Consider the following 18,793-nt stretch of genomic DNA (forward strand, 5'->3'; position numbering starts at 1 on the left):
GTCACCGGCTCTTCGGGATCCCTAACACCCCAATATATCAGATCGGTATCCAAAGGGCGTCATTGGCGCAGAGGGTCCCTAGCACCCCGGATGAAATCAGGTCCGCATGAAGAGGGCACAACCAGTATAATAATCGTTCTCTAATTTCTTTTCGGAGTTTATTTAATTTACTTTATTTATGTTCTTTGCTTATTAAATAAGCTCATCGAAGGGAAATACCATTTATGATTGTATCCCTCTTCTGGGCCTCGGCCTAGGACCCCTTTTATTTCACTTTTTTCAGTTATTCATATAATTTTATCCCTCTTTATAGGCCAAGGCCACCCCTTTCAGATATTAATTATTTTCTTCTTCTTTATGGTCCAAGACCCACGCTCCCTAACTATTTATTATCCTACTCCTCTGTATGGACCAAGGCCTCCCTTGGCAGATATTTATTTTTTTATTCTTTTTATGAGCCTCGTGGGGACTACCTCTAACTAAATCATTGTATCAGATACAGAGTATATCTCCGTATCTGTTGTATATATATATATATATTCCTGTCATATTGTGATGTCATATGTTTATTGTTTTTAACGAATATTGCATAAAATGGTAACGCGTAATAAATCGTTACATGTAACATTGGTTCATAGGTAATATGTTTTGACACTGGTTATTGGTCCTTTGATTATCATAGATGTGTTTAATCTAAATGATTCATTGACAAGATGACGTTTAAAAATATTGGGGATATAACCTAAAATTTACCATTCCTAATGAATTGTAGATAGTGAAATATTATGTATATAACAAAAATCTATTACAATGTATAAAATCTATGAACAGCTAACAATTAAAGATTTAGCACATTGGCTTGCTTCTGGAGCAATAATATTTGGTGGAATTATTCCATATGTGCCACAGTATAAGGAAATTAAAAAGAAAGAAAATGCAGAAGGATTCTCCCTTTATGTATGCCTCACACTTTTAATAGCTAATACATTACGTATTTTTTTCTGGTTTGTATTCTTATTTCAATTATATTATGTACTTTTATTTTATCAACTAATTGACATGTGTTTCTTTCAGGTTTGGAAAGCATTATGAAATACCTCTTTTACTTCAAAGTATATTTATGATCATAACTATGTTTGTTATGATCAAACTTTGTGTTAATGTACAAAATAGAAATCAAGTAATTAAAGTTAGAGAACATGTATTTTCTGGTAAGTTTTATTCCATAAAAATAATATAATTTGTAATTGCATATTTATAGTAATCTTCTAATTTATGAACCTTTTTAACTCAATTTAAATAGATTTAGATACAAATTTTTTTTGGAAGTGGACAGACTTTCAATCTTATTTGGACTTTATGCTGCTATTTGCAGCCCTAGTAGGAATTTTAACGTACCTACTAGTAGATGTACCAGTATTTGTTGAAACTGTCGGAATACTTGCAGTATTAACAGAAGCTATGCTTGGATTACCACAACTTCTTCGTAATTTTTATAAAAAATCTACCAATGGAATGAGGTATAGTGTTATTTTATTAATAAAAATGGCTATTTAAAATGGCTTATTTGTTAACCAATTTTATTATGATTATTTCAGTATACTCATGGTTACTATGTGGACATTAGGAGATACATTTAAAACATGTTATTTTATTGTAAAAGAAGCTCCCATTCAGTTTGAAGTTTGTGGTACTCTTCAGGTTTTAATTGATTTTGCAATTTTAGCACAAGTATATATTTATCAGCGCAAAACTACAGTACACACAAGAGTTCCAGTACGAGCCGACTAATTTTAATATACTGTACTCTTTGTACAGCATTTGCCATCTAAAATATTTGTATTACTTTTCTTCTTCCATACATATGATTAACTGTACAAAAAACATCAAATGCACAATATGTATAATAATTATTCATTAAATTAAATATTTTTTAACTTGACTTGACATTTTAACATAAATCATATTTTTTCAATTATAATGTATACTTTTTATACATTTTGATTGTATTATATATGTATAGATTTTGTAAATAAAATTTGTTAACACAACCAGCAGGATCCAGTTAAGTAAAGTATGCTAATATTTTGTTTGTAACAAACTGATTTGTTTTTTAAATAAATTTTTATTAATTTTACTGCATTTTATACTGATTTCATTCCGTAAACAGTAACTACAGATGCACAAAGACTGGATGTAGCCAATTCTTAAAACTTGTATACAAGAACTTGTATTTTAAAAAGACCGCCGTAAATTAAAAACTTTTGAAGTTCGACCCTAGCACCCTATCATACTTTAGAATAAATTATGTAAGACTGGTATTTGTAAAAATAAATTAATCACTGTTCACAAATTATAACATTTATTTTTCAATTTCTATTCATCTTACAATGCATATTTTGTACAGTGTTTTCATACAATAGAAACATAAGAATGACATTTTTATTTAACATCGAATTCATTTATGAATGTAAATGCATTTATTTATCAGTGATATCTGTCAATCAACAGTATGAAATACAACTTATAGATACGTAACTCCATGTGTAGATGTTTCCGAAGACAGGTTTAGGTTACGTTTAACAGTAACATTGTATTTTCTTATTTCGAATAATTTGCATTTATATAATGAAATAGAAATACTAAACAAAATAATGTGGCTCCGAGGATGTTGCAGAATACAGCCAACTGTACGTCCGTAATCATCTGAAATGTAAGAATTAACCTATCAGTTCGTCTTAAACTAAATAGAAAGAACATTAAAGTTATACAAAGAAAAGTGTTTTCTAAATCACCTGATTTAAACAAGGAATATAATTACCTTCAAAAATTATTGTATAGCATATACAATTTAATAAATTTATACAAAATACGTAATTTGACACGTTTATATGACACGACGCAGTGACTATAGATAGTAGACCATAGTAGACTATCTATCTATAGTCACTGGGTTGATTCAGCCATTCTTTTAACACTAGACATGACGACTTGTCCACTAAAACCGAGGGGGCCGTCAGGACCCCTCGCGTTGGGAGTGGAGGCTCCAGCTGCCTTTGCAGCACTGGGTGCGATCCCCGGTGTCGGCCACATGCTAAGCACCCCAGATGGGCACCAATGTGCCAGGGTTCCGAAGTAATACCGGCGGCACCGTTCGACCTAGAGAGAAGTGAAACACCATCAGTTTTCTAGCGACCGCCGAGGGGTGCAGATTTACCTGCAAAACATACATGTGTCCTTATTTTATTTTCTGCGCTCATTTAATTTGTTGTACTTATCTTCCCAACTTATTGAATAAACTCATTACGAGGAAACGTGTTGATTTTATTACTCCTATGTACATTCTTTACATCCTTGATTCCTTTACATCTCTGCATCCCTTACATCTATGCAACCCTTATACCCCTGCATGCCTTACATCCTTGTTTTCTTTATATCCCTGCATTCCTTACATCTCTTCATCCCTTACATCCCTACATTCTTTACATCGCTTCATCCCAACATTCTTTTCATCCCTACATTCCTTACATCCCTACATTCTTTACATCGCTTCATCCCAACATTCTTTTCATTCCTACATTCGTTACATCGCTTCATCCCTTACATCCCTACATTCTTTTCATCCCTACATTCCTTACATCTCGTCATCCCTTACATCCCTGCATTCCTTACCTGCCTGTATCCTTTACATCCTTATATCACTTATATTCCTGCATTCCATACATCTCAGTACCTCCCTGAAATTCAGTTCAAACTTTTGCGCGAGAGGGCCAGAAATTGAGCAAGGTTTAGTTCCTTTTTTCGGCACCAGAGGGCGCTGATCAGACATCGAAATTTTAGTTCACATTTTTGTCGCCAGAGGGCCAGGAATTGAGCATGATTTAGTTCCTTTTTTCGGCACCAGGGGGCGCTGATCCGACATCGAAATTTTAGTTCACGTTTTTGCCGCTAGGGGGCCAGGAATTGAGCATGATTTAGTTCCTTTTTTCGGCACCAGAGGGCGCTGATCAGACATCGAAATTTTAGTTCACATTTTTGTCGCCAGAGGGCCAGGAATTGAGCATGATTTAGTTCCTTTTTTCGGCACCAGGGGGCGCTGATCCGACATCGAAATTTTAGTTCACGTTTTTGCCGCTAGGGGGCCAGGAATTGAGCATGATTTAGTTCCTTTTTTCGGCACCAGGGGGCGCTGATCAGACATCGAAATTTTAGTTCACATTTTTGTCGCCAGAGGGCCAGGAATTGAGCATGATTTAGTTCCTTTTTTCGGCACCAGGGGGCGCTGATCCGACATCGAAATTTTAGTTCACATTTTTGCCGCCAGGGGGCCAGAAACTGGGCATGCTTTAGTTCCTTTTTTCGGCACCAGAGGGCGCTGATCAGACATCGAAATTTTAGTTCACATTTTTGCCGCTAGGGGGCGCTGTTTTTCGATCGATGTCGGGATATAAGGGATAAAGAGATGTAAGGAATGTAGGGATATAAGGGATGAAGCAATGTAAGGGATGAAGCGAGGTAAGGAATGCAGGGATGAGAAGAATGTAGGGATGTAAGGGATGAAGCGATGAAAGGAATGTAGGAATGAAAAGAATGTAGGGATGAAGAGATGTAAGGAATGTAGGGATGAAAAGAATATAGGGATGTAAGGGATGAAACGATGTAAGGAATATAGGGATGAAAGGAATGTAGGGATGAAAAGAATGGAGGGATATATGGGATGAAGCGATGTAATGAATGTAGGGATGAAAAGAATGCAGGGATGAAGAGATGTAAGGAATGTAGGGATGAAAAGAATATAGGGATGTAAGGGATGAAACGATGTAAGGAATATAGGGATGAAAGGAATGTAGGGATGAAAAGAATGGAGGGATATATGGGATGAAGCGATGTAATGAATGTAGGGATGAAAAGAATGTAGGGATGGAAAGAGTGTAGGGATGAAAAGAATGCAGGGATGTAAGGGATGCAGAGTTGTAACGAAACGAGGGGTGTAAAGGAATTCCGTAGAGGTCCGGAGCTGGGGCCCCGTTCTCCACCGCACGCGGCCCGAAGAGTGCCGGCATTGGGTGCGGCCCTCGATGTCGGCGAAGTTTGGCACATGGCGAAGGATCCAAGGACTCTTCCTACCGCTCTAGTGCAGGCCACCGTGGTGGTTTTAGTGGGTAAAAATCCCACACTACGAGTTGCACATTTTTGCTTACGTGTTTCTGACATCCCGGATGGCATAATGTCGACATACAAAGGGCATCCCCGGTGCTTCGGGGTCCCTAACACCCCAAGCCATCGGTCCTTCCGCCATCTATATAAAAGCGGCGCAAACTATTCGTTAACTTACCGACTGCCGAAGGATCGATTACCGACTGTCGGGAGTTCAATCGATAAGTCGGTAATCTATTGAGTAGTTTCCACCGTTTTTGTGTAGATGGCGCAGTGGTCGTATTTTAAAAATATTTAATTTTAGGCGGTCTTCTCAAAATATAAGTTTGTCAAATAATTATTCTAATAATTTTTCGGTCTTGTACTAGATTTGATTAATTTATAAAAAATAGAGTCAGAGGGAATCAAAGTTGTGTCTTTTCTGTTGTCATTGCGAGGTACAGTAAAAGAGGGACTGGTAAAACAGGCACAATTGTCATACTGACTGTGTTCCGCTACCGACGAGAGACTGTTAAAGACTGCCAACGCCTGTGTTAAAGCACCGACAAGAGATAGTCTCTCCTTCAACCATCTCTCATCGATGGTTCCGCACATGAGATCTAACTGATCGTGAGTTTAGGGGTGCCTGGGATCCCAAAATCATGATCCCTCGAGAAAAAAGGCATGTTCAGTCTTGGATCTATAGTCACTGCTTACTTCCTGTTGATTTGCTTTTTTACCACTAAGAGCGCTGTGATGTAATACCAGTCCCATTTTGTGGGAGGATATAACTCGTAAATAAAACGGCGGTTTTGGAGCCTCCGAAATGAATCTCCTGAATGTGTAAAAAATGTATCACATGTGCATTATATCTTATTTGCAACATAGAAGTAATTTAATGTTAAAAAAATTGCAACTGAAATTTATTTAAAATATTGGCAAAGGGGTGTTGTGAATTATAGAAACAAACTGAAACGTAAGACTAATTTATAAAATTAATGAAGTATTGAACATGATTTGAGATTAGATTTTTTTTTCTTTGTAAAGGTCACATTCATTCAAATTTTGGTAAAATGATAGTGCATTTAAAAAAATTTATTTTACCCTTCCGCAAGTTGGATAAATTTGGAAAAATACAAAAACAATTTGTTAGACATGATTCTTCTCAGTCTTCACAAAAAATCTTAGAACACCTGAAAAATAAGAGTTTGATACAAGTTAGAGGGAAAGAAGCTTCAAATTTCCTACAAGGATTGATTACAAATGATATGAAACATTATGAAGAAGGAGCAGCCAATTTGTATGCATTATTTCTTAACATTAAGGGTAGAGTAATGTATGATGTCATTATCTACAAAACTCAAGAAGATGATGTATATTATATTGAATGTGATTCACAAGCCGTTGAACCATTGAAAAAACACTTAAAAATGTATCGTGTTAGGAAAAAGATAGACATAGATAGTTTAGGAGATACCATAAATGTTTGGACATTTTTTGATCCTATGCATTATTTAGATAACAAAGTTAATGATACTAATAGGCAGAAGCTTGAAGGTTTAATATTTCCATGTGGTAGTCTTAATAATAAAGTAAGCAAAGTAATTGATAATATTATGATATATGAAGATCCCAGACTTCCAAATCTAGGCATGAGAATTTTAGCTGAAACAAAAATTGAAAGAAATGAAATAGCAAAGTATTTAAATTCTGACACTATGGCTCCCACTAATAGTTTAAATTTCAAAGCATTTCGTTATAAACTTGGAATAGCTGAAGGTATTGAGGACTTACCGCCAGGAAAGCCCTTACCATTAGAAGTAAATTGTGATTATTTGCATGGGGTCAGTTTTCATAAAGGTTGTTACGTTGGTCAAGAACTTACAGCACGTACTTATCATACTGGAGTAGTAAGAAAACGTTTAATGCCTTTATTATTCAATGAAGTTCCAAATAAATCTTTTGCGTACGATGAAAAGATTATTAATGAATCTGGTAATGTAGTAGGTAAATTTAGAGGAATTGAAAATGAATATGGATTAGGTTTAATACGAATTACTGAAGCTCTAAAAGCTCAATCCCTTACTATATCAGATATTGAATTAAAAGTTTCAAAACCTGTTTGGTGGCCACAAGAAACTCAAGCACAAAGCGCATCATTTACTAAAAAATAATAGATACATGTTTTCTAAAATTGTAATGTATAAATATAAAATAAATATGTTATGAGAAGAAATTATATAGTATTTCCCATCCTTCGTACTTTATAGGATGGAATCTATCGCTAGTACGTCTGCGGATGATCCCTGTATCAGCGAGAATGATCATCGTATAACTTCTACGATACAAGAATCAAAACAAACAACAGGTGGAATATTTACATGCTGTCATTGTTCACTACAAGAACGGTTTGACTTTAAAGGGACCAAACCTCCATTTGCACGACAGTTGACTTATATGGAAGAATGTTATATTATGAAAGATCCCTTTAGTTTACCAAACAAGGGAGAAGTTTTAGTGCTAGGAGCTGACTGTAATTTTTGTAAAAAGCCTGCATGTTTAGGATGTAGTATATATTTTGGAAAACGGTTTTGCTTGAAATGCGCATCTGATAATATGCATCACTTGCCATCGCAATTACAACCTAAAATAAAAAGTTTAATAAAGAATATGAATTCATAAAAATAGTATTTTATTAAACAGTAAATACGTATTTCTATTTCTTACACCTAAAAATATATACTGATAAAAGTCGTAAAAACATTTCACTGTAATACATATACTAGTTTGATTACATGTACTTTTTAAAAATTATTAAGATAAGCTTATATTTTGTTATTATTGCTATCATATAAATTAAATACAACTACTCAAATTAAATCAATGAAATGTTTTAAGTTTAACAGATTTTTTTGTCATTCAGTTTGATGGTTTTTTAGGTTTAGCTGTGAGCTTTTTTGCCAAGATTTTCTTCCTTTTATCTACTTTGCTTTCTTTCTTCTTCTTATCTTTATCAGCTTTCTGGCCTTGGAACATGCTTTTCTGTTGTGGACTAGCCTGTTTCTTTTCAAATTTTTGTTCCTTTCCCACTTTCTTAGGACTTTCCTTATTAGGAGTCTAAAAAGATATACATGTATATATTTAAATAATTTGAAACACTAATATTTTAAGGAAAATAAAGCAACTGAAGTATCTTACCGATGGTGATTTTCCGGAATTTTGTTTGAATTGTTTACGCGGAGAACCCTGTTTATCACTGTCTCTAGAATGCAATCTTTTTCTGTATTTACCACCCTGATGGTGCTCAACATATGGTTTTACTATAACTTCTCGATTTAAGATCGTTGTACCATTAAGTTCAAAAGCTAATGCAACAGCATCTTCAGTTTTGAAGTTAACATATCCAATTCCTTTACCTATTCCAGTTGCATTATCTCTGACCACATGTACAGACTCTATCTCACCACAACTTTCAAAGTGCTTCCTCACTGTCTCGTGATTAATTTCTGAAAATTACAAGATAATTTAGTATCAATTCAATCTATCCGATTTTATTAGCATTATACATAATATACTTACTAAATGGTAAATTTCCTAAAAATACACTCTTTTTCGCGTCATATTTTTTCTCTGTCTTATTAGCTACGTCTACTCTTAGATGATTTCCTTCAAATAGAGTTCCATTCAGTGCCAAAGCTGCTTTAGCAGATTCTTCAGAAATAAATCTCACGTATGCATAAACTGTTTGCAATTTTGGATGGAATTTTTTAGTGATTGCAGCAACTTTTTTAGGTGTTTGTGGAGAATCTGGTACTATACCCCTTATACGTATGGCATCAATATTTCCAAATTTCTTAAACAGCTTTTTCAATTGTTTGTCTGTTACTTCTTTTGGTAAATTACCAACAAAAATAGTGTTGTTATCTGCTTTTGACTTTTCATAAGAGGAGTTTGCATCTTTACTACTATTACTTTGATATGAGTTGTCAAGTGTACTGTTGTCTGCTTCACCTTCTTCCTCATCTTCATCACTAATATCATCATCTTCTTCGTGTCCTTCTGGCTCAACAAAGTCCTCATCATCATCATCATCAGCAAGATTTTGACCTAATAGTGCTTTTGTACCCAGTACAGATTCTTCTCCTTCATTCTCTGATTCCTCCTCCTCGTCATCATCTTCCTCTTCTTCATCATCGTCCTCTTCCTCCTCTTCATCTCCAACTTCCTCACTATCATCATCCTCTTCTTCTTCAACATCTTCACTGTCATCATTTTCTATTTCATCGTCATCGTCTTCTTCATCATCAACTAGAGAAGTTTCTGTACTTGATTTGTCTGAACTTTTGTTGCTGGATTTTACTCCCTTAAACATTTTTACTCCTTTATTTACTTGTGCCTTTCCTTTTGTATCTTCAATTTTGAATTCCTCATCATCTTCCTCTGTGTCATCTGCTAAACTCGCGCCAAGGACATTAAGTACCTTTTTGTCTTGTACATCTTCATCAGACTCTTCTTCACTATCAGTATCATCTGTTTCTTCCATTAATTCTTCTTCTTCCAATACAACTCCTTCATTAATATCTTCGTCAGAATCAGATTCATTTGCCTTAGATTTATTCAGACCCTTTTTACTTAATTCTTTCTTAGAAGATTGTTTCTTATCAGTTTTAGGTGAATCAACTTTTTTTAATTCTTTATTTTTCTCTGAAAACTTTTCAGGTGAGGAATTTTTCTGTTTTTGTAACTGTTGCTGCTTCATGTTATTATTATTTGATGCTTTTGATCCATTAATTAAGGAGATTTTGCCTTTTGGGGTTTGTTTAAATTTTTGACTCTTTTTCTTCTGTATAAACCCGTCTTTTGGTGTACTTAAGGTTTTAGGATTAAGATCTTTGTTCTGTGTTGCTGATGCTTTAGCCATTTTTTCATAGAAGTTCTACCTATTGATTTGCACGAAAATTGTGTCGTTATAAAAAGAAAGGATATTCAGTTTCTGCCCTAGAATGTTTTTATTTATATTCCGAACAGTTTAAATTTCGTATCACAAGGTTAATATTCCACGTGTATTTAGTACGTTATATGGCGGGCAAGACAAAAGTAAATTAATATGAAAAATAAACATATAATGCAACCATTTATTTAGAATAATATGTATTCTTTAGTAATAAATGTAATGGGGATACTTACTACCAGTTTGTTAATGTAAATCAGCCGCCAAGAACAAGGTTTCCAGTTCAAATGCCGGTTAGACTAAAAATACTTAAAGCGCCAACAGGAAGAACGACATCGGCCATTTGTTTGTTCCTTGTACTTTTCCTGGCGATGTTCCATTATTCGAGAGAAACAAAATTCCCTATTTGAAAATTTCCCTATCACTCAAACTTGCAATTATATTATTATAAACGAAATTACAAGTTATAATGAAAGTTATCGTAAAAATTAAATAGCCATAAGTGAAAGATATACACTAAAATTCAATGACAAATGTACCAAAGTATTTTATAATAAACGTTTTTATACGATGATTGAAGAGGTTATGATTCAATATTTCACTGCTCTATCTTTCTGAATTTCTGGCTGAAATACTATATAAATCAATATAATAATTGCTGGACAGATTTAGGTAATTTATTATAGATATTCTTTGTTCTTATAATAATAATTTGTAACAAAATTATTTTAAAGTTATGAGATCTTAAACGCATCAACTTTAGGATGAAATGCAATTTTTATTTTTTTCATTAATTTGTTGTAGATTACATTTAATTTTTGGACAATGGATGGAGTAGGATTGTATCATACATTCCTTCAAACACATCAACCTCAATTAGAATCATCCGGTGTACCTAGAATATTCTGGGAAGTTTTATTTAAGAAACTTCAGAACCAAACTTTTGATTCTGGTATGGTTTTTCAGCTGATAAGAATTGATTATGATGATGCTGTCAGAGGTCCAAAAGATCCTGTCTGGAAACTGTTTGTTTCTTGTGAGAAGGGTATATCAACCCAAGACCCAAATAATATTTATTTGATAGATCATGCATGGACTTATGATATTACTAATGCCAGGCAAAATTTATCAAACATACCAGGTTTGTTAGACCGTATGTGTACCCTAATGGGCTTTGACGTTGGAGAAGAGGAGGATGAGAAAATAGAATTTGTATTGAATGAAATGTGGAGATATAATCAGGCTTTTTCTCTAAATAGTGGTTCAATAGAAGATAGAATGCCAATATGGTATATTATGGATGAAGTAGGATCAGCAATAAATCACAATGATGATCCTAACTTCAGAACAGTGCCTTTCTTATATTTACCAGAAGGTATTACTTATACATTGTTATTTCCCATAAAAGATGTTGATTGCGAAGATGAAGTCACAAGAGATTTTGTAGAGGGTCAAACACATGATCCAAAAAAAAGGCAAGCTTTACTATTACCATGGGTAGATGCTTCATTTCTTGAAGAATGTTTTCTACAGAGAGAGCCAGATGAGAATTATTTCCTAGCGGGTCACATTCGCGAGAGTTTACCAGAAAATATAGATCCACAACTTCTTCAACGAGATAAAAATGTAAAACTAAAGGTCTATTCACAATATACATACATAAATGATTATCTAAACGATCCTGCGTTCGAAATTGCAAATAACGAAGAAGAGGCTGATATTTTATGGTATACTTCGCATTTCAAGGATTACAAGGAACTCAGCATTCGTTCGCCCCACGTTTTTGTTAATCAGTTTCCATTTGAAAATGTTCTGACCATAAAAGACTTATTATCGATTGTATGTAGAAGAAAAGCAGGCGAGAGATCCTACGATCCTGAAACTCTCGAGACTTATCCAGAATGGTTACCGACTACTTATAATTTAAGCACGGAACTGGTGCAGTTTGTTGCGTACTTTCAGAATAGAGAATCTATGGGATTCGATAATCATTGGATTTGCAAGCCTTGGAATCTCACCAGAGGATTGGACACCCATGTCACGAAGAATTTATTTCATATTTTACGATTACCCAGCACGGGGCCGAAGATTGCACAGAAATACATAAACGATCCCGTTTTGTACGAGAGGCCTGAAATTGGGAAAGTTAAGTTCGACGTGCGGTACGTGGTAATGCTGAAATCCGTGAAACCTCTGAGGGCGTTCGCTTATAAAAATTTCTTCTTAAGATTCGCGAACAAGGAATTCGCTTTAAATAATTTCGACGTGTACGAACAACATTTCACGGTGATGAATTATTCAGAGGACAGGCCGTTTTGTCACGTAAAGTGCGCGGACTTTATCTTGGAATGGGAGAAACAGTATCCAGACTTCTCCTGGATAGAACAAGTCGAGCCAAAGATCTTGCATATGCTCCGGCAAGTTTTCGTGGCTGCTGTCGTGGAAAACCCGCCGAAAGGTATCGCGGAATGTCCGCAAAGCAGGGCTGTATACGCGGTTGATTTGATGCTCGAATGGAAGGAAGGAACGATGCAACCAGTTCTACTGGAATTCAATTTTTCACCCGACTGTAAAAGAGCATGCGAGTATTATCCGTCTTTCTACAACGACATCTTCAAATGTCTGTTCCTAGACGACGATAATCCGAATATGTTTCACAATCTCCGTTCGTAGAACAATGAAATTCTCCACGAATTGATATACGATGGCCTAAGTGCAGTATGACTTGCACCATAAATATCGAGAAGCTATTAACGATGGTTCCCATGGTCAGCGTCCTGACCAAATACATTTATTTATTCAAAGCCAGTCGAGTCCCGCATTTCGTATGCGATAATGAGCTGAAGTAGCTCTAGTAAATCTGCATATGCGAACGTTAAGGGGTACATTTGCTCTGTAAATAATTTCCACCTACCATAACTTGACGCTGCAACGGCAAGACTATCGTGGTGCCTAATGGAATAATAAACGAGAGAGCAATTGGAACTGTTTCCACGATAGCCTACTTACGCTTCTAACGTACACTTTCATGCACAATTGTGTTTAATACAAAAAGAAGTACGATACCATTTACGATAATTGACCATTCCTCTTTTTATTACTTTATATACATATGTATATATTCTCTAAGAGAATTCGATACGTAATAAAGATGCGATGTAACGAAGCATATCTAATTACTTGCCCCATCCTCTTGTTGATTTCCCCATTTTTATTTAACAGCGATTGCTTTGCAAATCAATGCAATTTGTTTTTCCTGCAAAGTTAAAACCATTTCGAAATACGAGGTTGTTTGCGGGAAAAGATTGCATCGAGTTTAAATATAACGTTTCATTGTTTTATTTTTATATACCTCAAATTAAGGATTGAACCGTTTCGCGAGCTCAAAGAGATTATTACGTCCTAACGATAGATGCTTATCAAAAATTCATAGTTAACGTCGAAACTTTAATAATGGCAGCTGTTTCGATCACTTTTTCCACGTGCAATTTGCAATTTTTCCTCGCGTGCGCCACCATAATCAACCGCAATCATTATTTCTTTATTTCAGTTGGCAAAGCTACGCTAGTCGAATCACGCGTTTCCCGACAATGGCCTGGCAAAACAATGAGCCCCGCTCCATCGTATTTTGTTAATTATCGTACCGTTCGTTATTCGGTTATTTCGCAATGTGTTTTCACCCGGTGCGGTGGTCGCGTTCGCGCGAAAAACCTTCCCCGTCAAACTTCCAAGCACAAAGCTCACCGCGTGCAATTATACGAAAGGTATATCGACGAATTCAGCTCTGTTACGTTTGCCACCATTCACCAAATTATTCAATTAAAATTATCTCTTAAAGAAGATGAAAGCGGTAAATCGACGTGACACGGTGCTGTCAATGTTGCGCGTTAAATTAACATACATGGTGTTTGTCAACAGGTGAGCAAAATTTTAAGGGGTTTGATTCTAGGGATCAAAATAAGACGAAAATCAAGAGTAACGAAATAGCGTTTGCGGCTTTGTTTTCCAGTAATTAACGTTTAAAAATTCGAGTAAAAAGCGCCTGAAACCTGCAACCCGCCCAGCACCGACGACTGAACGTCAGGTCAGCAGGGGAAAGTACAGTCATAACCAAGAATCGTTGAATAGTAGAACTCTTCTTGGTTGTGACTGTACCTTCCCCTGCTGACCTGACGTTCAGTCGTCGGTGCTGGGCGGGTTGCAGGTTTCAGGTGCTTTTTACTCGAATTTTTAAACGTTAATTACTAGAAAACAAAGCCGCAAACGCTATTTCGTTATTCTTGATTTTCGTCTTATTTTAATCCCTAGAATCACTCTTTAAAATTTTGCCCACCTGTTGTCGAACACCCTGTATATTGCAAAGGGACTGTGTTACAATTCTCGGACGGTTCGAATTCGTGTTTAATTTTGATCACTTCAGTACCTAACATGATAACCGTAGGTTGATTTGAATGCTTCCCAGAATTTGTTCTTTTTATCTGTAACGCAGAATTTCAAATGGTTCGCGTCAATCACAGAGCTCGGACAAAAGATTCGTGCGAGAATAATGGTATATCGTGATTCGTTTTCTACCCTCGTGTCCTTTTTCTTCTTTTTCTTTTAAACGAAAACGATTATTCTTCGCTCACCAGTCACGGCGTCGCGTTGAAAAGGGGTGCGTGAGGCTCCGGCTAGTCGGCCTCCTTCCTCCTTCTATACATTCCCGAATATTACCTTTTCAAGGTATACATGTTTCTTCTTATTTATACAGGGTTGCAATTAAATGATTTCTCCCGTAAGATTAAGGTGTGGGGGAGAGGGGTATCCTCGTTTGAACGCCCATTTTTAACGCGACTTTTACAAGTTTATTTAATAAGTAGTTAATGATAACTTTCTTGAAGGATATGTACAATCAGTTACACGACACCCTGTAGATGTCTGTAGATGGAAAAGTGGCCGAGTACCGCCCACACGCTGAAACTCCAAGCTGTAGGCTTCTACGACGTTGGCGTTACTGCTATAATCGTGGCAATTAAGTAAATGAGTTCTGCGTAAAGGGACGTCGATAACGAGACCGTCACGCTGCTCGAGACAAACGAAGTCGTTTCGCGTACGCGATCGAACCACCCTCTTCGTCTTTCTCATAGCCTTATCCACCATTCCCATCCCCGTATATTCGTCGACATCAGTTTCTTTTCTTTTCCTTTCATCGTAACGACGACCTGACCGACGCCGACCTGTGCTTGATACCGTCTACGCCGTATCACGCCTTCACCCCTTTCTCAGATTCGTATCAGCGAGTTGGAGAACCCTTGTTGCGTTGGTCCTATTATTTTCTATTATTTCTTTGCTTCGAAACCACTATTAAATTCTTGTAATTCTCAAATTTGCCATTTTATTTCTCCTTCAAACGACCCGCCTCTCTCTCGCCCATAGTTTATTCGAGAAAAATTTTCTCAACCTAGGGAGCACTTATTCTGAAATTGTCCATTTCGCTTAATACTCATACCTAAAGAGTTAAAAATACGGAGGACCGCGAAATTAGTCCAAGATCCTCGAGGTTGCTACGGTATCGGTGTTCCTTCCTTCCGTTCGTCGAAATTGTACGTTCATTCGCGAGCTACACGGAAGTGTTTCCACCGGGAGGATAGGAATAAAAGTGCGCGTAATTAGAGCAAGTCGGAGGCCAGGCAGGGGTGTGCACGAATTTCGTGTCGCGATAAATGTCGCTGCATCGCGAGGCTGTTAAAGTTGGCCGGGGTTGTAAGCGAGCTACGCGACGAAAGTCGTTTCTTTCCGACTGGATCCTGGCAGAGAGTATTTTTAAAGTCGGGACGAGGCTGAATGGAACGGGAACCGGCGCGTTTTATACCACGAGCCAGAGAGATAGCGAGGCTCGTAGACGCAGGACCCACTGAAATCCTCGTTTATTGTTAATTAATGCAACTTAATTGTTATTTCATGCGAAATAAGTATGATGCATGCAGTCCATTACGGGCGAGTTTGTCCCGAGGAAATTGCGGGACAACTCGGCAAAAAGTATTTCTCTTGGGGAACTGGCCCTGCGGCCGCGTTGCTCGCGATTACCTCTTTTTATCGCTTCCCGGGTGAACGCGAGAACGCCCATCGCGCGTTACCTTCGTTTTTCAACAGTTACATTTTCTTGTCGCTCGATGCTCGAAGTACTAGCTAGCCTTAAAATGCGTACCTGACTATTTTCTGCTCGTTTCGCAATCAGAAATACAATGACAGGTAGCTTTTATGCGGTTTGTTCGAGCACGACACTGGTAAGATGTACGAGGTAGTACCTTTTTCCTGGAAGGAAAGAATTTCGTTCGCGTCACTCTAAAAATCATCACGTCCCATCAATTCTTTAAACACGAACCAGAGAATCCGACCGAGATGAAATTTTCACGACGTTTCGGGACATACATCGCGTCATCTTGGTATTATTCGAAAGGACGGTACGTCGATTGTACAACGTTCTTGTAAATGTTTAAGAAGATCTACCTGGTGGAAAGGGGTATCCAACCATGGAATATAAAACAAGCCTTGCACAGGCAGCCGTTCCTCCTGGATGTCGTGTCCGGTCATTCGACCCTGCATAAATTTTCGTCAAACCAATTTCCTCCGACTGTTCTCTGCCGGCAAGGTGAATTTTCCTGTAAAACGTCGCTGCCTTATTTCGTGTTACCGGGACGATTCGAGGTCTGTCCGCGTTTCCGTGCATATACACCGTCCTGTCAGCTCCGCGAAACGGACAAGAATGCAAATTTTCATCGTCGAAACACTGTACATGTATACGTCCTTCTATTCACGATTACTCGGAATTTTATAAAGGAAAGAAAAGAAAAAGAATCTTTCAACATGGTCCAACATGGTTTGCGAAATGCAATTTGATTTCGTTCCGCGATTTTCCAGAATTTATCCTAATTTATGCAGACAATACGCCTGTGCCCTTTAAAGAAGAAGCAAAAGGAAGGGAAAGACTCCGAAATGCTGCTCGTAGCCCAAAGGCACCCACCCTCCCTCTTTGTCCGGAAAGCGAGAGGGTAGTTTCAGATGCACGATACGCGTTCTACGGTGTCGGGACATCTTTACCAGATGGAGATCTCCCTCCTTGGCGCGACACGCGTTATTGCACCTAAGGAGGAAGCATCTTCTTCGTCTTTGTTCGCTCGTGGGGACTTGAACCGCCTATATCCTTTCGGTTCACGTGGCTCCTGCGGGGAACAGGCTTCATTACGTCCCCATAAATCACGGGCCAATGTACCTTATACGGATCGGACCAACGGTAGGCATCGCGCCATTATTAATTACCACTACCACAAACACCCATAGCGGCAATAAAAACGTAGCCGGTGTGGCAGACGTACGCTGAATCGCCCTGGTCTGGAGATTATGGGGTTCGCTGAAAGAGCGACGGGGGAGATCGAGATATATTACACCGGAAACTCCGCATCGAAATAGTTTTTCATTTTGCTACTGACAGGATTATCGTCTTCTCTCGGTTTACACGCGCGTTGGCTACTAAAATGTTTTCTTCTGCTTTCAAACTAATAATTCGATCGTCCGTTTCAACAGCAAAACGGTTTGTAGAGAAAACTATTCGATAATCGAATTATCGAACTGGATTTCAAAGCGATAGCTGGGCAACTGCAAACATTCTCTGCTTAAATTTTTAAAACTCAAATGGCCACCGTTAACTGGCCAAAATTAAAAGCAATATCTATTTTCGAGAACGCGTGCAGCAGGTAACTTTTCCCCATGCTCGTTCTAAAAATCACTATCCATCAGTTGATCGTTGGATAGCGATCAATCAGGTAGCGTTTGATCGACGTTAACACGCGATTCGACATCTTTATTCGGTAGAAAATTCTCATTCGATCAGCCATGTCGAATCACGTTTAAATATACCTGTCGCGGTGCATAGATCGACGATGGCGCGTACGCTCTGTTACTTGGCCGCTTTGACAAAGGGGCTTACACCCGGCGAACTCTATCGAAAAGCGTTGGAGAGGGTGGTCACGATCAAAATATCATTATTTCCGTTTTACACCCTTCGAAACTCGATAACGCTTTCCCGTAATTGACTCGCCCCAATGAATGACCACAGCGTAGGTACTATCGTCATTGTGGGTAATGACAGGATTAAAACAACGGTTCGAACCAATCCGGTCGGCATTTAATTATTACCAGCATCCCGCTTCTATCGTGACACCCAGCCTCGTTGCCGGCATATATGTATGTATTCAGAATGCAGCATTTTATTGACCGACCGGACAATCGAGTCGCATATTTACACGTACAAGCGCGACATGGCTGGCTCGCCCAGTGAGCTTCCCTCTCGGTCTATAATTGAAATTTAAAACGTCCCGAAATCCGGGGATTAAATCGCGTTTGCGCCCTGGTTTCATCGCCCCTATATCCCTTCTCCGCCAGTTGGCCCGTTGATTTTGCATCGGTAAGCCTGACTGTGTAAACGATCGGCTGATTATTCGATTCTCGATTTGAAAATCATTAGAAATCGTCAGAAAATCACAATATTCGACGCGAGTTGCCGCAGTGTCTTGGTTGCTGTGTATAATCATCCCTCAACTCGGAGCTCTAGAAGTGGTGCTCTGCCTCGAGTAGTGATTATCACGTGCAGATGTACGAAAGCTTCATTACACCTTCGGTCGCATTATGTGCGCCACTTGAAACGACTGGAACGAGCACAGTGGGCCG

General features: G+C 37.7%; 5 protein-coding genes across 6 annotated transcripts; 3 read left to right on the plus strand and 2 right to left on the minus strand.

Annotated features, from left to right (window-relative positions):
* The first annotated feature begins 194 nt into the window (after positions 1–194).
* On the plus strand, positions 195–1,942 carry LOC114877824 (solute carrier family 66 member 2). 2 transcript variants are annotated; one of them, XM_029190875.2, is made up of 5 exons: positions 195–638; positions 773–1,004; positions 1,075–1,211; positions 1,304–1,520; positions 1,599–1,942. In XM_029190875.2, the coding sequence occupies exons 2-5, from the start codon at positions 811–813 to the stop codon at positions 1,789–1,791; spliced, it is 741 nt and encodes a 246-aa protein (XP_029046708.1). In that variant the 5' UTR covers positions 195–638; positions 773–810; the 3' UTR covers positions 1,792–1,942. The 2 variants fall into 2 exon arrangements, with proteins under 2 accessions (XP_029046708.1, XP_029046707.1); XM_029190874.2 differs by having other exon boundaries at positions 200–1,004.
* A 403-nt stretch (positions 1,943–2,345) lies between these two features.
* On the minus strand, positions 2,346–2,952 carry LOC114877827 (dolichyl-diphosphooligosaccharide--protein glycosyltransferase subunit 4). The gene is made up of 2 exons (XM_029190881.2): positions 2,822–2,952; positions 2,346–2,706 (listed from the first exon to the last, which is right to left on the minus strand). Exon 2 carries the CDS (start codon positions 2,704–2,706, stop codon positions 2,602–2,604), a length of 105 nt encoding a protein of 34 aa, XP_029046714.1. The 5' UTR covers positions 2,822–2,952; the 3' UTR covers positions 2,346–2,601.
* A 2,919-nt stretch (positions 2,953–5,871) lies between these two features.
* On the plus strand, positions 5,872–7,372 carry LOC114877832 (putative transferase CAF17 homolog, mitochondrial). The gene is made up of 2 exons (XM_029190889.2): positions 5,872–6,112; positions 6,184–7,372. The coding sequence occupies exon 2, from the start codon at positions 6,210–6,212 to the stop codon at positions 7,308–7,310; it is 1,101 nt and encodes a 366-aa protein (XP_029046722.2). The 5' UTR covers positions 5,872–6,112; positions 6,184–6,209; the 3' UTR covers positions 7,311–7,372.
* A 439-nt stretch (positions 7,373–7,811) lies between these two features.
* LOC114877830 (RNA-binding protein 34-like) lies at positions 7,812–10,430 on the minus strand. Its single transcript, XM_029190887.1, has 4 exons — positions 10,324–10,430; positions 8,716–10,076; positions 8,335–8,642; positions 7,812–8,253 (listed from the first exon to the last, which is right to left on the minus strand). Exons 2-4 carry the CDS (start codon positions 10,055–10,057, stop codon positions 8,056–8,058), a joined length of 1,848 nt encoding a protein of 615 aa, XP_029046720.1. The 5' UTR covers positions 10,058–10,076; positions 10,324–10,430; the 3' UTR covers positions 7,812–8,055.
* Positions 10,431–10,500: 70 nt separating this feature from the next.
* Positions 10,501–13,253, plus strand: LOC114877831 (tubulin--tyrosine ligase-like protein 12). Its single transcript, XM_029190888.2, has 2 exons — positions 10,501–10,759; positions 10,892–13,253. Exon 2 carries the CDS (start codon positions 10,913–10,915, stop codon positions 12,758–12,760), a length of 1,848 nt encoding a protein of 615 aa, XP_029046721.1. The 5' UTR covers positions 10,501–10,759; positions 10,892–10,912; the 3' UTR covers positions 12,761–13,253.
* Positions 13,254–18,793: the final 5,540 nt, after the last annotated feature.

The sequence above is a fragment of the Osmia bicornis genome, chromosome 15 (genome assembly GCF_907164935.1).
Source record: "Osmia bicornis bicornis chromosome 15, iOsmBic2.1, whole genome shotgun sequence".
In the NCBI taxonomy this organism is placed as follows: Eukaryota; Metazoa; Arthropoda; class Insecta; order Hymenoptera; family Megachilidae; genus Osmia; species Osmia bicornis.